Genomic DNA, 15,205 nt, shown 5'->3' with positions numbered 1-15,205 from the left:
TATAACGAACCGAGCCAATCTTTATATTTAGCTCATTATCCTTAATGAGCTTAACAATCTAAGCCTTAACGAGCCGAGTCTTAACGAGCCGAGTAGCTCGTTAGTCCAGCCCGAGCAACCAGTTGAGGGGCGCTTTTTTTTTTTTGAGAAGTGCACACTATATTAACTAAGGAGCAACGTCGGGGATAAACAAGAAATCTGGCTTAACAAGTAGCCACATATGACGACCAAAATCTAAAGACAAAGCTGCCCTTGCCAGGTTGTGTACCTTCAGTATTACGATCTCTTCCCTCGTGGAGTATCTCTGCCGCCTGGAACTCCTTCTTCTTCTCCCTGATGCCATCTATAATCAGACTGTTACATCCCAAGTAAGCTTCATGGAGATGCTTGACCGTTGTTATGCAATCAGTTGACACCTGAATCTTGTGCAGTATTAAATCGCTAGCCAAAGAGAGTCCTTCCCGCAGGCCATTGCCTCTGGATCAACCTGATCCCTTATGACTCTGACCGAGGATCCCAGATAAGTCCCACAGCAGTCCGACAGATAGCCGCAATTGCACCTCGGTCTTTGTGACGTGAGATAGCTGCATCTATATTTATTTTATGGAAGCCTTGCGCTGGAGCAATCCATTGAGCCTGGTCATTCCTGTTAGATGTGTATAGTTCATTGTATACATCCCTATTGTATAAGGAGCTTTTCTGCACTTTCACACACATGTATATGTAATGACCTTTGACCCTCAGGAAATACTAGTTGCTCATTCCTAACATCGTATCAGATGCTTAGGTTCCTCTCTCGCTCCCGCACGCTCGCAACTCCGTGCTCCCCTTCCCTAGCCTGCCTCGTCTCCGGTCGTTCCTGCTCGATTCCGGCCGCCCCGACTTGATTTCTGCCAGCTCCTCTGCTCCAGAGCCGCCGCCCGCAGCTGCCTTCCTCGCCCTTGGCTCGGCCAGGTTCCAGGCCGTGCGGCTCCTTCCCTCGCGCCAGCTCCTTCCCCCGCTCGATCCTCCTCTCGCGCCGGGCCGGATCCCGTGCCTGAGCTAAGTCTTGAGACTAATGGCGAAAAGAGAGAGAGATGGAAGAAAAGAATCCCCCAAGTCTAGTGGTGGGGGGTGGCTTATATAGAGTGCGCAACCCCCTCACCTTCTATGTTACAAAGTGGGGCATGAATGCCATAATGTCAGCCCACTACCAAGCCCTCACCATGAGAATGATGTCGACTGCTTTGTTGCCTGCTGGTCTTCGTATATCCGAGTGAGTTGAGCGGTCGAGTGGTGAACTGTCATCCGAGTGGATGGTATACTGCTTGGTCGAGTGGATCATATGCTGCTTGTCCGAGTGGATAGTATATCTGTATGAAATTTATCTAGACCCACGTGTTATGTGGACCCCATGCTTTATGATATTTCGACCCTTCGTGGGCCTACCTGTTATGTGTATCCCCAACATTAGCCCCCGAATCGATTGCGATTTTGCAGAACGAGATTGTGAAAGACACAACTTGGCCCGGGTGATTACTCGGTAGCTGTCATCGTACTTTCAGACAACCAAGGTTTGAACAAAATCTCAATGGATTCCGGCACTGCGCTTCCGACTGATCTGGGGTAAGTGCCCACGAGGAGCAACTTGGTGACATTCGATCATCTCTCGGAAACTCGTGATCAGAGTATGGATGTGTCACTAAATCCAGGCAACAAGATCGACGCATGGACAGCTCTCTCGGTGAGATGCCATTCTTATCCCGGAGGAACGTCAATACTAGTCGGCTCTAGATCCAAACTTATGAGTTTCACGCTTTGAGTCCTGGAAGAAGGCTCAAAACAGGTCCACGGAGGAGCCTTAAACTCACCTTAAAGCAATTTTTTTGGGAGTGATTTGGAGCTGGTCCTGCATCGAGTAACTGATTACTCGAAATTTCTTCACGCCTGGAACGTGTCTTTTTTTGTTGTTTGGCCGTCACTCGGACCGGCGGACCGTTCCGAGTGGATACCATTCCAGTGGGGGCACGCTGAGTGCACCCACGGCGGGAGTCTTAGAGCTTGTCTTTTTTGTTGTTGTGTTCATCACTCGGACTGGTCAGACCGTACCGAGTGGAGATTACTCCAGTGAGGGCATGCTGAGTGCACCCACTGGGTGTAGTCCCCGAGACCACCGTTGACTGCGGGCAATCGGCGGGGGTCTGAGAGAACTAAAACTCTTCTTAGATGGTACTGATCGAACTTGTTCTTCTCTAACTCGGAGGTCGAGTAATTCTGGAGCTGGTTTTTCATCGAGCAAAATGTTTCTTTCTGAGTTCTCTTCCAGTGGGGGCACGCTGAGTGCACCCGCTGGGTGTAGTCCCCGAGCCTCTGTCGGACTAGATGAGTCGGGCAGAGGGTTTAAGTCTCCTGGTAAACCTCCACGCAGTCGACATGGTAAATATCTTTTAGTCTGAAATTGAGTCAATCGGATGCATCTTCAGGTGCTTGACATGGTAAATAAGGTCAGCCTGGAGCTGAGTCGGTCGGAATGATCTTCATGCACCCGACACGGAATAAATTCAGCTTGGAACTCGGTCAAGCAGGTGAATCTTCATGCTCTCGGCACGGAGAATGAATTCGGCTTTGAAACTGCCGACTGTAGAAAAAAGTTGGACACTCCAGGGAGTAATCTTTCCATTAGTACTTCTACCGTTAGATTTTGCATGAAAGGGGTATTTGTAAGAGTACATTGTATCCGCAGAGGAGCTTCATTTTCACCCTTTTGCATGAAAGGGGTATTTGTCCGAGTAGACGTGCTTCCGACTGATCGAGGTATGTTGACTTGCAAGGAAAGACTTAGTGGCACTTGTATGTCTCCCGGAGGAGATAGACTAGTGGTCTGACATGGACGCGCCATGAAACCCGAGTGACGGGGCTAGTGTGTAGGCTGACTCTCCGGGGAGAAGCTACTCATTATCCCGGGGGAACACCAGCACATGCCATCTCTGAGTCCAAGTTTGTGAAACTGACGCCTTGGAACCTAGGATAGGGCCAAGTTATCCGTAGAGGAGTGTTGTTTTCACCCTTTTTGCAGTTTTTGATGATGTCTTTAGGTAATGATTTGGGCGATCGTCCGAGTGGACAATACTACCCTTATAGATTTTTGGCAGACCGGGCAAGTATGGTCAGAAAGTTATTCCTGATGTGATCAATGGGTCGATTGAATGGGCGTAACCCCTGAGGGCGGCATGGCCGACGGCTGTGCGTAGCCCCCGAGTGATGCTCGAAAGAGGCAAGCTTGCTACAGAATGTGATATGAGGTTTGATCATATGAGTAACTTAGTCGTTCCCATGTTGGGGGAGTAGAGGTAAAGACATGTCCAACTGATGGTGACGCGCGAGGTGGTTAAGGGGCGATGATGTGTACAACCGAGTGACGACGCGCGGGGCGGTCGAGTGGTGAAGACATGCACAACCGAGTGGCAATATGCGGGGCGGCCGAGTGGCGAAGGCATGTACAACCAAGAGGCGACGCGTGGAGCGGCCAAGTGATGAAGACGTGCACAACCGAGAGGCGACACGCGGAGCGACCAAGCGGTGAAGATGTGCGCAACCGAGTGGCGACGTGCGGGACGGCCGAGTGAAGATACGTGAGGTGGTCGAGTGAAGGACTACGTGTCCAGCCAAGTGGATGAAATTGTCTTGGAAGGATTTAGCCAGATGCTTTCGAAGTTAATGTAGTGACGAGGTTGATGTAGTGTGGTTGCGACGCAACAAGACCAGCGTGACAACTGAGTCTGAGTAGGAATGAAGATGGCGCGCAGAGCGTCTGGGTGATTATAAAACTTCTCAAAGTGGTGGGCCGAATGCACTTGTTGAAGTGAAGGATCTAACTGGTGATGAAGCACTCGACCACTCAGGAGAGTGTCATTCCAAATGAGTTGCAGCCCCCGAGTGCGGCGTAGCTCCCGAGCGTACTACAGGCTTCAACAATGGACATGTCGGAATACGGGAAATATAGTGTTGAATGAATAATTTGCAATCCATCGAGTCGGACTCGGGTAAGGATGAGGAGAAATTTCCGAGTGAAGCTCGAAAGAGGCAAACTCGCAAAAAGAGTGATGTGTGAAGTTTAATTATAAAAGGGATTTATCTGTCTCATGCCTGACGGGGTCTATATTATCGATGAAGAGGATTCCATAGAGGGGTTGGCCGGATGTGTTTGAAGCCAACAGAGCGACAAGGTCAGTGTTGCGGTGCGCTGGGACCGGTATGGTGACCGAGTCCGAGCAGCAATGAAGTTGGCGCAAAGGGCCGTGGAGTGACCGCGTAACTTGTGTAAAAAAGGGCACAAGCCAACAAAATAATTTCTCGAGGAAATTTGATGTGTGCTAAATGATTTGTGTGAATAACACCCATAGACACCCGCTGGGAGTGCAAGGGGCTTGCTGGTTAACCAGCAAGAGTCTGAAAGACCGAAGGATCCGTTCGAACTTGTCGAAGCGACGGATCCGACTGAACTCATTGGAATACTAGCTCAAATAAAATGGAAGTGTAGTGTTTCGACTGAGTTGCAGCCCTGGAGGACCGATGCAAACTCGAAATGAAGAACGACACCTGGTGTTCGTGAATGATGTATGCGAAAAAATGGAAGTTGGACTTGGGAGTCACATAAGCAGTACTAAGCAAGTATGTGAAAATAAGCAAGCGAGCATAGAGGTACACTTGGTGGCGTGGCCTCCGAGTGAACGTGATGTGTGACTTACGGAACACTCGGGAAGACGAAAATAACAGAATGTAAAATGACTTAGCTGTCTGAAGGCGCGCGGGGCGGCCGAGTGAAGTAGGCGCATCACGCGGCGTGGCGACGCGCGGAGCGGCCGAGTGGTGATGAGGTGACCAACCGGATTTTTTGTCGAAAGAGACCCTCTGTCCACTGGAATTGACAAAAAAGACCCCTTGCGGACGAAATTGACAAAAGAGACCCCCTCACTAGTGGCGGCAGGCGCGGCAAGTGACACGTGTCACCTGCCGCCACGCCGTGAGGCGGCGGGCCCGGCCGCCACAACAGGAGGCGGCAGCCCGGTGTATAACGGTGCGTGCACAGGCCAGCGTGCCGCGACGGAACGGGCCGCGCAAGGCGGGCCCGGCCGCCACCGGGTGAGGCGGCCGCCGCCGCTGCTGTCGCTACTCGGCCGACAAGGCCTGCTGCGCGCGGGCCCAGCGGGTGGGCCACGCCGCCACTAGCTGAGGCGGCACGTCCTGTGCTGCTGCACGCGCGACAGTGCGCAGACGGCGCTGATTTCGAGGCGCGAGCTTGATGGCTGTGACTCCGACGCGCGGGAATATGGCCGCTTTTGGTTCTTTCGCCCGGGAATCCTGCCTTTGCTTCTTTTGCCTCAGCGGATGCGATGGCACTGGGAATCCGAGGCTACGCGAAACTGTTGTGCCGACACTACAGGGATCGTAAATATCCTCGCTTAATTTTCTCGCCATCATTTATCGTTTGAGCTTATAAAAGGAGGCACCGAGGCTCTCGTCCAGCCCTCCTAGAAATCGCCAGTGCGCAAAGTGTGTAACACATTTTTTCAGTCGGTATGAGTTTGCCTTGCTCGGATCAAAGCATTAGGCCGAGGAAAATGAAGAATGCAAGTTTGCCTCCTGGGGTGGCAGTCCTGCGGTGTTGGTGTGGCGATCTTTGCAAGGTGAAGGAGGTGACGGATTTTTCAGATTGGTTGGGCATGAAGTTTTTCATGTGCGCCAATTATGAGGAAGATCCTGCCGTAGCTATTTCAGAGTACGACAAGCCTCCGGTATGCTTTAACCATCACGAATAGATATTGTTGGTATTTTCATTGATTCTTTAGTAACATTCTTGTTTCTTGTTGTAGTCTCCTCCGCCTCTATGCATGTACTATCATTGGATTGACACGGAGAAGCCGGCTTGGGCAGTGACTGAGATTCGTGAAAGAAGTCGCCGTGCGTGGAATAGTTTATTTGCAGAAGAGCGACGCGAGAAGGCGGAAGCTGAGGAGAAAGCAGAGCAAGAGAGAGAGTTAAAAGAATACTATGCGGAGCAACACCGTTTTTTGAGGAAATGGGAAAGAAAAACAGGGAAGAGGCTCGTCGCATGGAGGAGCAGGAACGACAGCCAAAGGAGGCTCGTGAGGCAGAGAGGCAGAGAAAGAAAGAAAGGGCTCGTCAGGCCAAGGCAGCAGAAGAAGCTGGCTATGGAAAAGGAAAATATCCATGCTGGACTCAGTAGATTCCTGTGGTAGTATTTAAAATTCCGCAATCATTTGTATCTTTATTTCTGCACTTTAATGTAGCTTTATTTCAGGAGTTAAATGTAGGTATATTCCTACAATGTATCTTATTTTCAGTTGTGCCGTATCGTAATGGAAAAAAATATAGTTTAAGAATAAAGTAGTGGCATTTTCTTTCCCTCCACTAATATCGAACATCGTGCAACAACTACAAAATAAAATTAAGATAGAACATAATGCCCTACAATAACAGAGTACAAACTAATAATGCAAGTACATCCGAATTAAACGGTAGAACTGGAATAAAACTACATGAAGGCATCATCGTCATCCTCCATCGATGCAGAACTCTTGCCCTTTGATGATGCAGCACCCGGAAGCGGCGGCATGAAGATATCATCTTCATCCTCGCTCTCCTTAGTCCATAAAAATGGATGCTTTTCTGCAGTCCTTCTGAAAGTTTCACTCTTCGGCTCCACTACATTCTTCCACCTTGCACGCAACCTAAGAAGTTCTTTACGTACCTCCTCATAGGTCCTTTCAGGCCACCCAGACCTACGTAATTGGTGAGCCAACTCATTCATTATGGTGTCACTACCGGTGAGTTCGTCCCATGGAACTATCCTATTGTCCATCCTGAAATCGGTAGCTAGCCTCAGAAGAGTCCTGCTCATCCCAGGGTGAAAACTACGATCGAAAGGATAATGGGACATCTCGACTACACTACACTCGAATGCTTATCCACCTCCGTCTGAAGGGGGTTTTATAGGTAGAGAGGAGAAAATGGCGGGAAAGAACGAGTGCAGTATGGCGGGAAAGGGTTGGCGGGAACATATGGCGGGAAACGAGTGGCGGGAAGATATGGCGGGAAGGGGTTGGCGGGAAACGGGTGGCGGAACATATGGAGGGAAAGCATTGGCGGGAAAATATTGAGGGGAAAGCGTTGCCTGAAAATATATTTTTTCAATGTCTAAGACGGGCAACGGTTGCACGGTATTCATCAGCCAAAATATTAAAAAAATTCATTTCGGCCTAACATAAGCAAAAGAGTGGAGCGGGATAGTATGGCGGGAGATATAGGCGGGAAAAATTGTTCCTGACTGGTGCATTTTTATTTCAGCAAACATAGATGTTCAAATCGAAAAGTCTGATACACACATATATAGATACAATGGGTCGCACACGTGCATAGATGAATCACCCTACTTTACGACGACCACCTGGCCTTTCCTTACGACCGGAAGGAGACAAGCGATTAGGTGGCCGGGTCACACGAAGACCGCGGCCGTACTCCAATTCGGCTTCATGTGTCTGCGAGTCCTGCGTAGGTGGTGGAGTCGCGAATCCTTGTTGCGAACCTGAAGCGTAATTGTAGGCGTATGGTTGTGACTCCGGGGGGATAAAAGATGGGCCAATAACATCCCCTCCGAAGAACTCTGTAACTAATGATGTAACCGTGTCGCCAAGATCATGTGATGCTCCCCGGAGGCCTGTGTTGACGCCATGATCATGTGATGCTCCCCGGAGGCCTGTGTTGACGCCGCGTTGGGTGTTCTCATCGCCCCAATTAACATCAGGTGTGTCCTGCACATAGAAACATTTTAAACAAACTGTTAGAGGATAATATATGATATCATTGTAAATGCATTGAAATGTAAACATGACTACCTGAGCATATCCCTCTCCTATACTGTCTGGCCATTGTACTTGGTGCTGGTTTAAATCTGGTACACGAGTCTCCTCGGGCATGGGGATCCCTCGCGTGGAGAGAAACGGCTGAGATCCCTCACCTTGGGTGTATGCATCATATCCTGTGTACGCATATGGGTTAGGGGAAAGAAACTGCTCGGGCATCGAATCCAAGCCCGTGCCATGGTCCTGAGATGTCTGCCCCTGACGAAGCTGCATCGAAGAAGAGCGATGCAGTGGCAGAGATGAGTCATGTCGTGGCAATGTCGTTCTAGTACTCGGACCCTCCCCCCATTGCTCATGGCTCGTACGCGCCTCGCTCGGTCTGGACGACGGTGCCGCACTCGGTCTGGCTGACCTCGCTACCGGCATGTATGCTCCAGTGGCAACGTCGTCGCCTCTACCGCATCTGAACTTCTTTGCCACGAATTGTTGCAAAAGTTTCTGGAATGTCTTGCGATATGGGCCCTGGGCCGGCATGCTATCCGTAGCCATCTGCCCTACTTCGTTGACATTTTCAAGCTGAACAATATTTGGATGTTATTTAGTTCAAATGATTATGAAATGATGGACCTAAAAAAGTTACAAGTGATTACCAGGTGGTCACGATAGTAAGCTGCATGCAGCTCAACATGTCTCCGCGCCTGCTCCTCTTGTGTGAGATGTGTTGGTATAGTAGCTGGCTGACTGGCCAGGCTAGCACGTGTGTTCATGCAGTACCACTGCTTGTACGCTTGATCTGTACTTCCATCGTACGGCCTGCAAAATTAAATAATTACATAAACCGTTGTGATGAAAGCAAAGCATCGTCACGCATCGTATGATCATCGTAAAAAAATAATGTACATAAAATATACCTAAGTTGACGCACTATATCTGCTAGCGCTTCATTTGTCCACTTGTGTACCCATTCACTGTTCTCTTCCCTCCAATCGTATAAACTCCAACCCCTGCCCATATTGGTTAGCCTGCAAATTATGTAACAAAGTGTGAGTTTAGTAAATTAAAAATGACACTAACTATTTAGGGATGTCACATCTTACTTATGTGTTTCCTCGTCGATACGTCTGGGAAAAGGTGGTGGAATTTCTTGATAGAGACCGAACTGTCTCATTACACGCTCTGGGTTGTAAGGTTCAACACACCACAGGAACAATAAGTTGCAGCGAGTCAGCCAGAATGCACTATCGGTCAACATGCCTGGTGTGAAGTGTCGAGCATCAAAGACCATTTTTAGCTGGTCCTGAGTCCACGGGTTCCATGTGACTTCTGCCTCATCAAGTATCTCAAACTGCTGGTGGTACATAGGGTAACAATTTTTCGCAATATCTGGAGACCAACGTTTCCGTGCCTTTGTCCACCTGGTGGCCATAGTTGCGCTAGCACCCTCGCCAAAGTCATATGGGTATATGGGTTGTACTATACGAGGTCGTCCTACAGGGAGGTATTCCCAGGACCACAACTGTAGAAACTCATAGGCGACACAAAGTAATGGAGCTTTTTGTGCGAAAGAGGTTTTTTGCGTGGCATCACACAAGCCTCTGTATGTATGAGATAGCATGGCAGAACCGAAGCTGTATTTTGGCTGCTCGGGTAAAGGTTCATCTACCATATTCTCTGCAATGTAGATGAGACCAGGGACAACAACGTCCCCATGTGAATTTGGAAATAGATTCCCGAGGAGCCACAACAAATATGCAAACAGATGTCTTTTTCTCGTCTCCTCATTGGCGAAGCTAGATAAATTAAGAAAGTTATCACGAAGCCAGACGAGTGGGATGCCCCGAGGGTTACCAGAACGTTGTGATTCTGGCATTTCCATCCCAAGACGGGCTGCTATATCTAATGCCCAAGATGGAGACACTCGTGGAGAGACTACCGGCTCACCTCTAATTGGTAGAGCAGTGATCATAGAAACATCTTTCAGTGTAGGTGCAAGCTCCCCAAAACGAAAGTGAAAGGTGTGGGTTTCAGGTCTCCACCGGTCAACGAGGGATGTCAAAAGGGATGGGTCCGAACGTACTTGGTCGTCGCATGATGTGAGCCTAGCAAAACCTTGTAGTCCATAAGCGTCAAGGTGAGCAAGGAAATGATTGTGTATTGGCCATGTTTTCTTTATGGTTCGAAGTCTGAAAGGCCGATAATCATGCTTAGTATTTGGTTTCAAAAATAGGTGGCAACGGTGCCCGGCGTCATGGGGCCCCTGCAAAAGCACTGGCACTTCACCCATAACCTGCACACAAACATACAAATATAAATTACGAGGAAGACAGAAATACAAATGCAAATCAAAATTAACTTAAAAAATACAAAGAGATACGATTTACATTAATTATCTGAAGTTAACATCAGGAGTACAATAATACAAAGAGAATCAATTTAAATTCAATATAAGTACACATAACGAGTAGAAATATAAATAGACATGGCGAGTACATATATATCAACATCATGCGTTGTTGTTGGCTCGATACGGGCAGTCTTTGCGTGAATGTCCAGGACACCTGCAAACGCGGCATCGCCTTGGTTCTCCCATCTGGCTATGGTCCATGTCATTGCGATGACGCCTAGACTGACGTCGTCCCTTTGCGGTTCTCATCAAGTCGGTGTTCGGAACCCATTTCGGCCCATCTGGCCACAACATTTTGTAGTTCATATCAATGCCCCAAGCCCAGAACTCACCGTTCCAAGTGTTGTACAGATTGTACATGTTGAAGTACGGCGATATGTATGGCTCGACGCTGATTTTTTGAACAGCAGCCGCCCGGAGCACATGACTGCAAGGGTAGCCCTCAAGCTTGGGCTTGTTACAAGTGCACTCACAGGAGGTTGAGCCAAGGGTGACAGCTTGCTTTTTTGATCCTCTGTGGTGACCCTTAACGTACTTGGCTCGCACATTGACCTCCCACTTATTCCTAAGTGCGTCCACTTTCCTGCAGCCATGACTTTGGGACTTCTTTGCTTTCTCGTCCAGATGTCTTTGCATCTTCTCGGACCATGGCTTGTTCAATTCAACTTGTGCTTTGGCGACGGTGACCCTGTCTGCAAAGTATGACAGGGTCCGGTTCCAAGTTTCTTCAATTAGGGCTGTGATAGGCAGTGCTCGCACCCCTTTAAGAACACCATTGTACACCTCTGACATGTTGCTGGTCATTATTCCATACCGAGCCCTGGTGTCGTGAGCCTGCGCCCACTTCTCCAAATGAGGGCAATTCTCGGTGATCCACTGGCTCAAATTTATGGCCGTCCTACGACCCCTCCGGTCTTCTCTCTGCGGCAAGGCCGCGCGGTCGATCTCACCATTGATACCTGCCCATATCGCATTCATTTTGGCTTTAGTTTTTTGCATGCACATCCTCTTGAATAACTTGAACCAATCCTTGTTTTTGAATTTGGAGTAAAAGTTTGCTGCCAAATGCCTCATGCACCACCTTCCCTCTAGATCGGGCCAGCCCCACTCTTCTTCCGACGCCTTAATTATTTCAAGAGCGCTTAATAATCCAGTGTTGCGATCAGAAATGATGCAAACACCTTTACGCTCTTTCACGACACCAATCTTCACGCAGCTCAGGAACCACAACCAGCTATCTTTGTTCTCGCTCTCGACCAATGCATATGCAATAGGAAGAAGCTGATTATTTGCATCCGCTGCAATCGCCACCAATAGTGTGCCCTTGTACTTTCCAGTGAGAAAGGTACCATCAACAGATAATACCGGGCGACAGTGCCTGAAGGCTTGTATAGTCTGGGCGAATGCCCAGAATAAGCGGTCCAGGATTAGCTCACCCGGGTTCATTGGGTTTGGACGTTCTCTCCGCCAAACTTGAGTCCCCCTATTAGCACTTGCTATTTGATGAAGCATTCTAGGGGCATAAGAATATGCCTCCTCATAGGTACCATACAAGTTCTTGAATATATTTTCCTTCGCACGCCTAGCCTTGCTGTAGCTAACAGGGAATCCAATTAGATCCTCTGCATCTTTTTGCAGAGCCCTAACACTAATGTTGAGACTTCCCTGCACAATTGTTTCCATCGTCTGTGCCACAAATTTTGCTGTCACATTGCAGTGATCTGAAAGAGTCCCAGTTTGCTCACAGGTATGCTCCACTATTTTTGTGATATGCCATGACTGACATACCCCAGGCTTCAGTCTAGCGAGAACTCTTCCGCGGCAACCTTTCGCGGTGTGGATGCATATGACCTTCAACTCTTTTTTATCAGACTGCTTCACTCTATGCTGGCGGTGGATGCCGATTGCATAGCTACCCATTGCCTGGTAAGCAGACTTCTTATCTGGGAAAACTTGCCCAACCTCCAGGCTTCCCGCTCCTAGGCCAGAAGCAGAGTGAAATTCGTTGGTGATGCTCATATCCTGTAAAAACCCAGGTTGCAGTGCCGCCGCGACCGCCCTCTGAGGAGGAACATCTTCTTCTCCGCTTGACTCCGAAGACGCAGAAGAATGATCATCATCATCTAGCGCCTCCGGCAATCCCTCCACGTGTTCGCTCATGTCAACGGCCGCCGACCAATATCCTGTGTCATACACAGGCTGGCCGCCCGTCGGTTCCGATGGGCCGATGCTAGGGGCTGATGTGATGGCCAACTCGACCTCACCACCCCTGCTACTGCATCCGGCAACATCAGTGACTGAAATGAACTCCACATACACCATCGGCTGACCATACATTGAGTTATTGGGATTGCTTGCAAACCTCATGTACGACCCCCACGACCGATCACCTGTGACAGGCCGCAAACCCCAACGGGCAACTGTCCCATCATTTCCTCCGTCAACGACGAAGGCCTCCATTGTCATTTTTTTTCCTGCATCACTGGGCCAAACACCGCCCGGATGCACCTTCTAACAGCTGCGTAACCCACGTTGACCATGTCTCTCACCACTACTGTAGTCGACTCGCAGAAGGACACATCCACCCCGCATGGACCGTCGCGTAAGACGTTCCCATAGTACACTACTAAATTTTCCATAGTACCTAACCAACATACATGTTTACATTTCAAATAATTAGTAACTGAACATTTAGTAACGATGACAACATTTACATATCTTATAACTAAAATAATAACCGTATTTTCGTTATAAATATTCGGTTTGTTTTTAGAATCATTTGCTTAGACTTTAAGGGGTTGTTTGGTTAACGGGTATTTAAAGATCTATTTTTCTCAAACTTGTCTACGAGCGTAACAAACTAAAACTCTGTTTGCTTTTCTCTAACTACCCCAAAAATATCCTAAAATAGTTCTCGTAACATGCAAAAACTTAGCTTCTGGAAAAACGACTATTAGTAAAATATGGTTTTCTACATAATTTCCTTACAACAGGTTATGACAAAACTGAAGGTAAGTACTCGCTATCCAAACAACCACTAAACATAATATTACGATAATAACATTTAAATATCATATGAGTAAAATATCTAATTTCTTCCGGCATGATATAATGTTTTTCATATCATACGATAAAATTCATTTATTTACAAATAATAATATTTGCAGCGGCATGACAGTACATCAATATAAAAAATATTAACAAAATTACGGCGTCATTTTATACCTTAGGTCCAATATGGACGTGCTTGCAAATGCAATTAAGCGTCCAAATAGTTCGAATAAATATCCGTCACCAGTAATATATGAACAGAGTCAACCTATTATCACATGAACATCAATATTACACACGGATTTTTCTTTCTGCTATCAAAAGTATGAAAATAGCACTTGCATGTATGTGGTCATCATCTCAAAAGGGATAGCGAAGATGGTAACACAATTTCTTCAATCACGTCATCTCCTCCTTGTTTGCTACTAAGATGAATTATTTTACCTAATTACATATATCATTAAGTACATTACCACCTAATCTTAACATATAAAATTTAGATTATTGTGACATAACAAAGTAGACCTACGATTTCCTAACCATAGACTTATTAATAAACATACCACATGAAATATCATACCACATGCAATGAACAATTACAGTGTAATTTTTTCTTAATTACCGTATTAAGAGCTTCTCGCATGTCAATACAAATGTATGCAACTAACATTGATACAACATCTTCAACCTACTCTTATCAAAAAAATAGTTTAAATGTTGTATCCGTCGTTTGAATTTTTTCCGAACCTCTAAGCACTAACATCACATAGCTAATGACGAGCTAAATGACTAACTAATTACCACCGTGCATCACAAAAAAATCCATGTATTGCAAAGCTCATACCTTGATCTCCCCCTTCGTACTTCACTTAGCACGGCAAATCCTACTCCAGAAACTCCAAATGACTCCTCCAAGTGCTGAAATAATGCCTAAAACAACATAGAGTACACACTTAGGAACTAATCAAACAGAACAAAAACATCATGCATGCAAACAAAACCAACAAAAATGGATAGATCTTACCTTAATCTATCTTTTCTTCAACTTCACCATCTTCGAAAACCAACTCTAAATCGGCCAAAATCACGAGTGAAAGTAGCTACCAAGTATTTCCTTCTGTGTATTCTTGTAGACTTAGACAGAGTAGAGAGGCAGTGAAGGCAAGGAGAGATATTCGAGAGAGTGTATGCGCAGCCGCGGTTGTGCGTATATAAAGAGGAGGAGCACTGTATTGTCGGCAGAACGAGGTACACTCAGCTACCGCAGCCTCGGATTCCAGCATTGCGGTGTCTCATCACACGCAGCAACTACACCGCTCTCGGGTGTCGGCAAGAAGCGGAAATCACGCAGGCTGCGGGAATCAGATTCCAATTTACAAAGCATCTGCGGAAATCACGCGCTGCAGCAGGCCGTCCAAATTAGCGCCGTCAGGTCGTTGTCATAGAAATCAGCGCCGTAGAAATCAGCGCCGTCAGGGGCTGTCGGGCCGCATGCGCGCTGCCGCCTCACCCGGTGGCGGCCGGGCCCGCGCCTCGCTTCCCGTGAAGATGCTGCTGTTGGCCTGGGCCGGCATGGGCAGCAGTGGCCGCCTCAGCCAGTGGCGGCGTGGCCCACCTGGCCTCACCCGTTACGTCGCGACTGTTGCACTGTGCCGAATCTGTTATACCGCGCGCGGCCGCCTCCTGTCGTGGCGGCCGGGCCCGCCGCCTCCTGGTGTGGCGGCAGGTGACACGTGTCACCTGCCGCGCCTGCCGCCACTAGTGAGGGGGTCTTTTTTGACAATTTTATCCGTAGGTAGTCTTTTTTGTCAATAGCGTTCAGCAGGGGGTCCTTTTGGACAAAAAATCGACCAACCGATGGCGACGCGCGGGGCAGCCGAGTGGTTAT

The 15,205-nt window shown here is 47.9% G+C and overlaps 1 protein-coding gene across 1 annotated transcript; it reads right to left on the bottom strand.

The window, feature by feature from the left end:
• Positions 1 to 7,424: 7,424 nt before the first annotated feature.
• Positions 7,425 to 14,667, bottom strand: LOC123038777 (serine/threonine-protein phosphatase 7 long form homolog). Its single transcript, XM_044462249.1, has 8 exons — positions 14,342 to 14,667; positions 14,162 to 14,247; positions 13,492 to 13,585; positions 8,960 to 10,149; positions 8,774 to 8,884; positions 8,513 to 8,675; positions 7,896 to 8,438; positions 7,425 to 7,811 (listed from the first exon to the last, which is right to left on the bottom strand). The coding sequence occupies exons 4-8, from the start codon at positions 10,144 to 10,146 to the stop codon at positions 7,425 to 7,427; spliced, it is 2,391 nt and encodes a 796-aa protein (XP_044318184.1). The 5' UTR covers positions 10,147 to 10,149; positions 13,492 to 13,585; positions 14,162 to 14,247; positions 14,342 to 14,667.
• Between the last annotated feature and the right edge of the window lie 538 nt (positions 14,668 to 15,205).

The sequence above is a fragment of the Triticum aestivum genome, chromosome 2B (assembly GCF_018294505.1).
Source record: "Triticum aestivum cultivar Chinese Spring chromosome 2B, IWGSC CS RefSeq v2.1, whole genome shotgun sequence".
Taxonomy (NCBI): domain Eukaryota; kingdom Viridiplantae; phylum Streptophyta; class Magnoliopsida; order Poales; family Poaceae; genus Triticum; species Triticum aestivum.
The sequence above is the reverse complement of the archived record's forward strand: the minus strand, read 5'-3'. Positions and strand labels throughout refer to the sequence as shown.

What these genes read in the sequence shown, in the direction of transcription:
- LOC123038777 (XM_044462249.1), bottom strand. Translation starts at nt 10,146, where the DNA reads ATGGGTGAAGTGCCAGTGCTTTTGCAGGGGCCCCATGACGCCGGGCAC. An exon ending in ATCGACGAGGAAACACATAA is followed by an intron (nt 8,885 to 8,959) that starts GTAAGATGTGAC and finishes CATAATTTGCAG; the next exon opens with GCTAACCAATATGGGCAGGG. An exon ending in GATATAGTGCGTCAACTTAG is followed by an intron (nt 8,676 to 8,773) that starts GTATATTTTATG and finishes TTAATTTTGCAG; the next exon opens with GCCGTACGATGGAAGTACAG.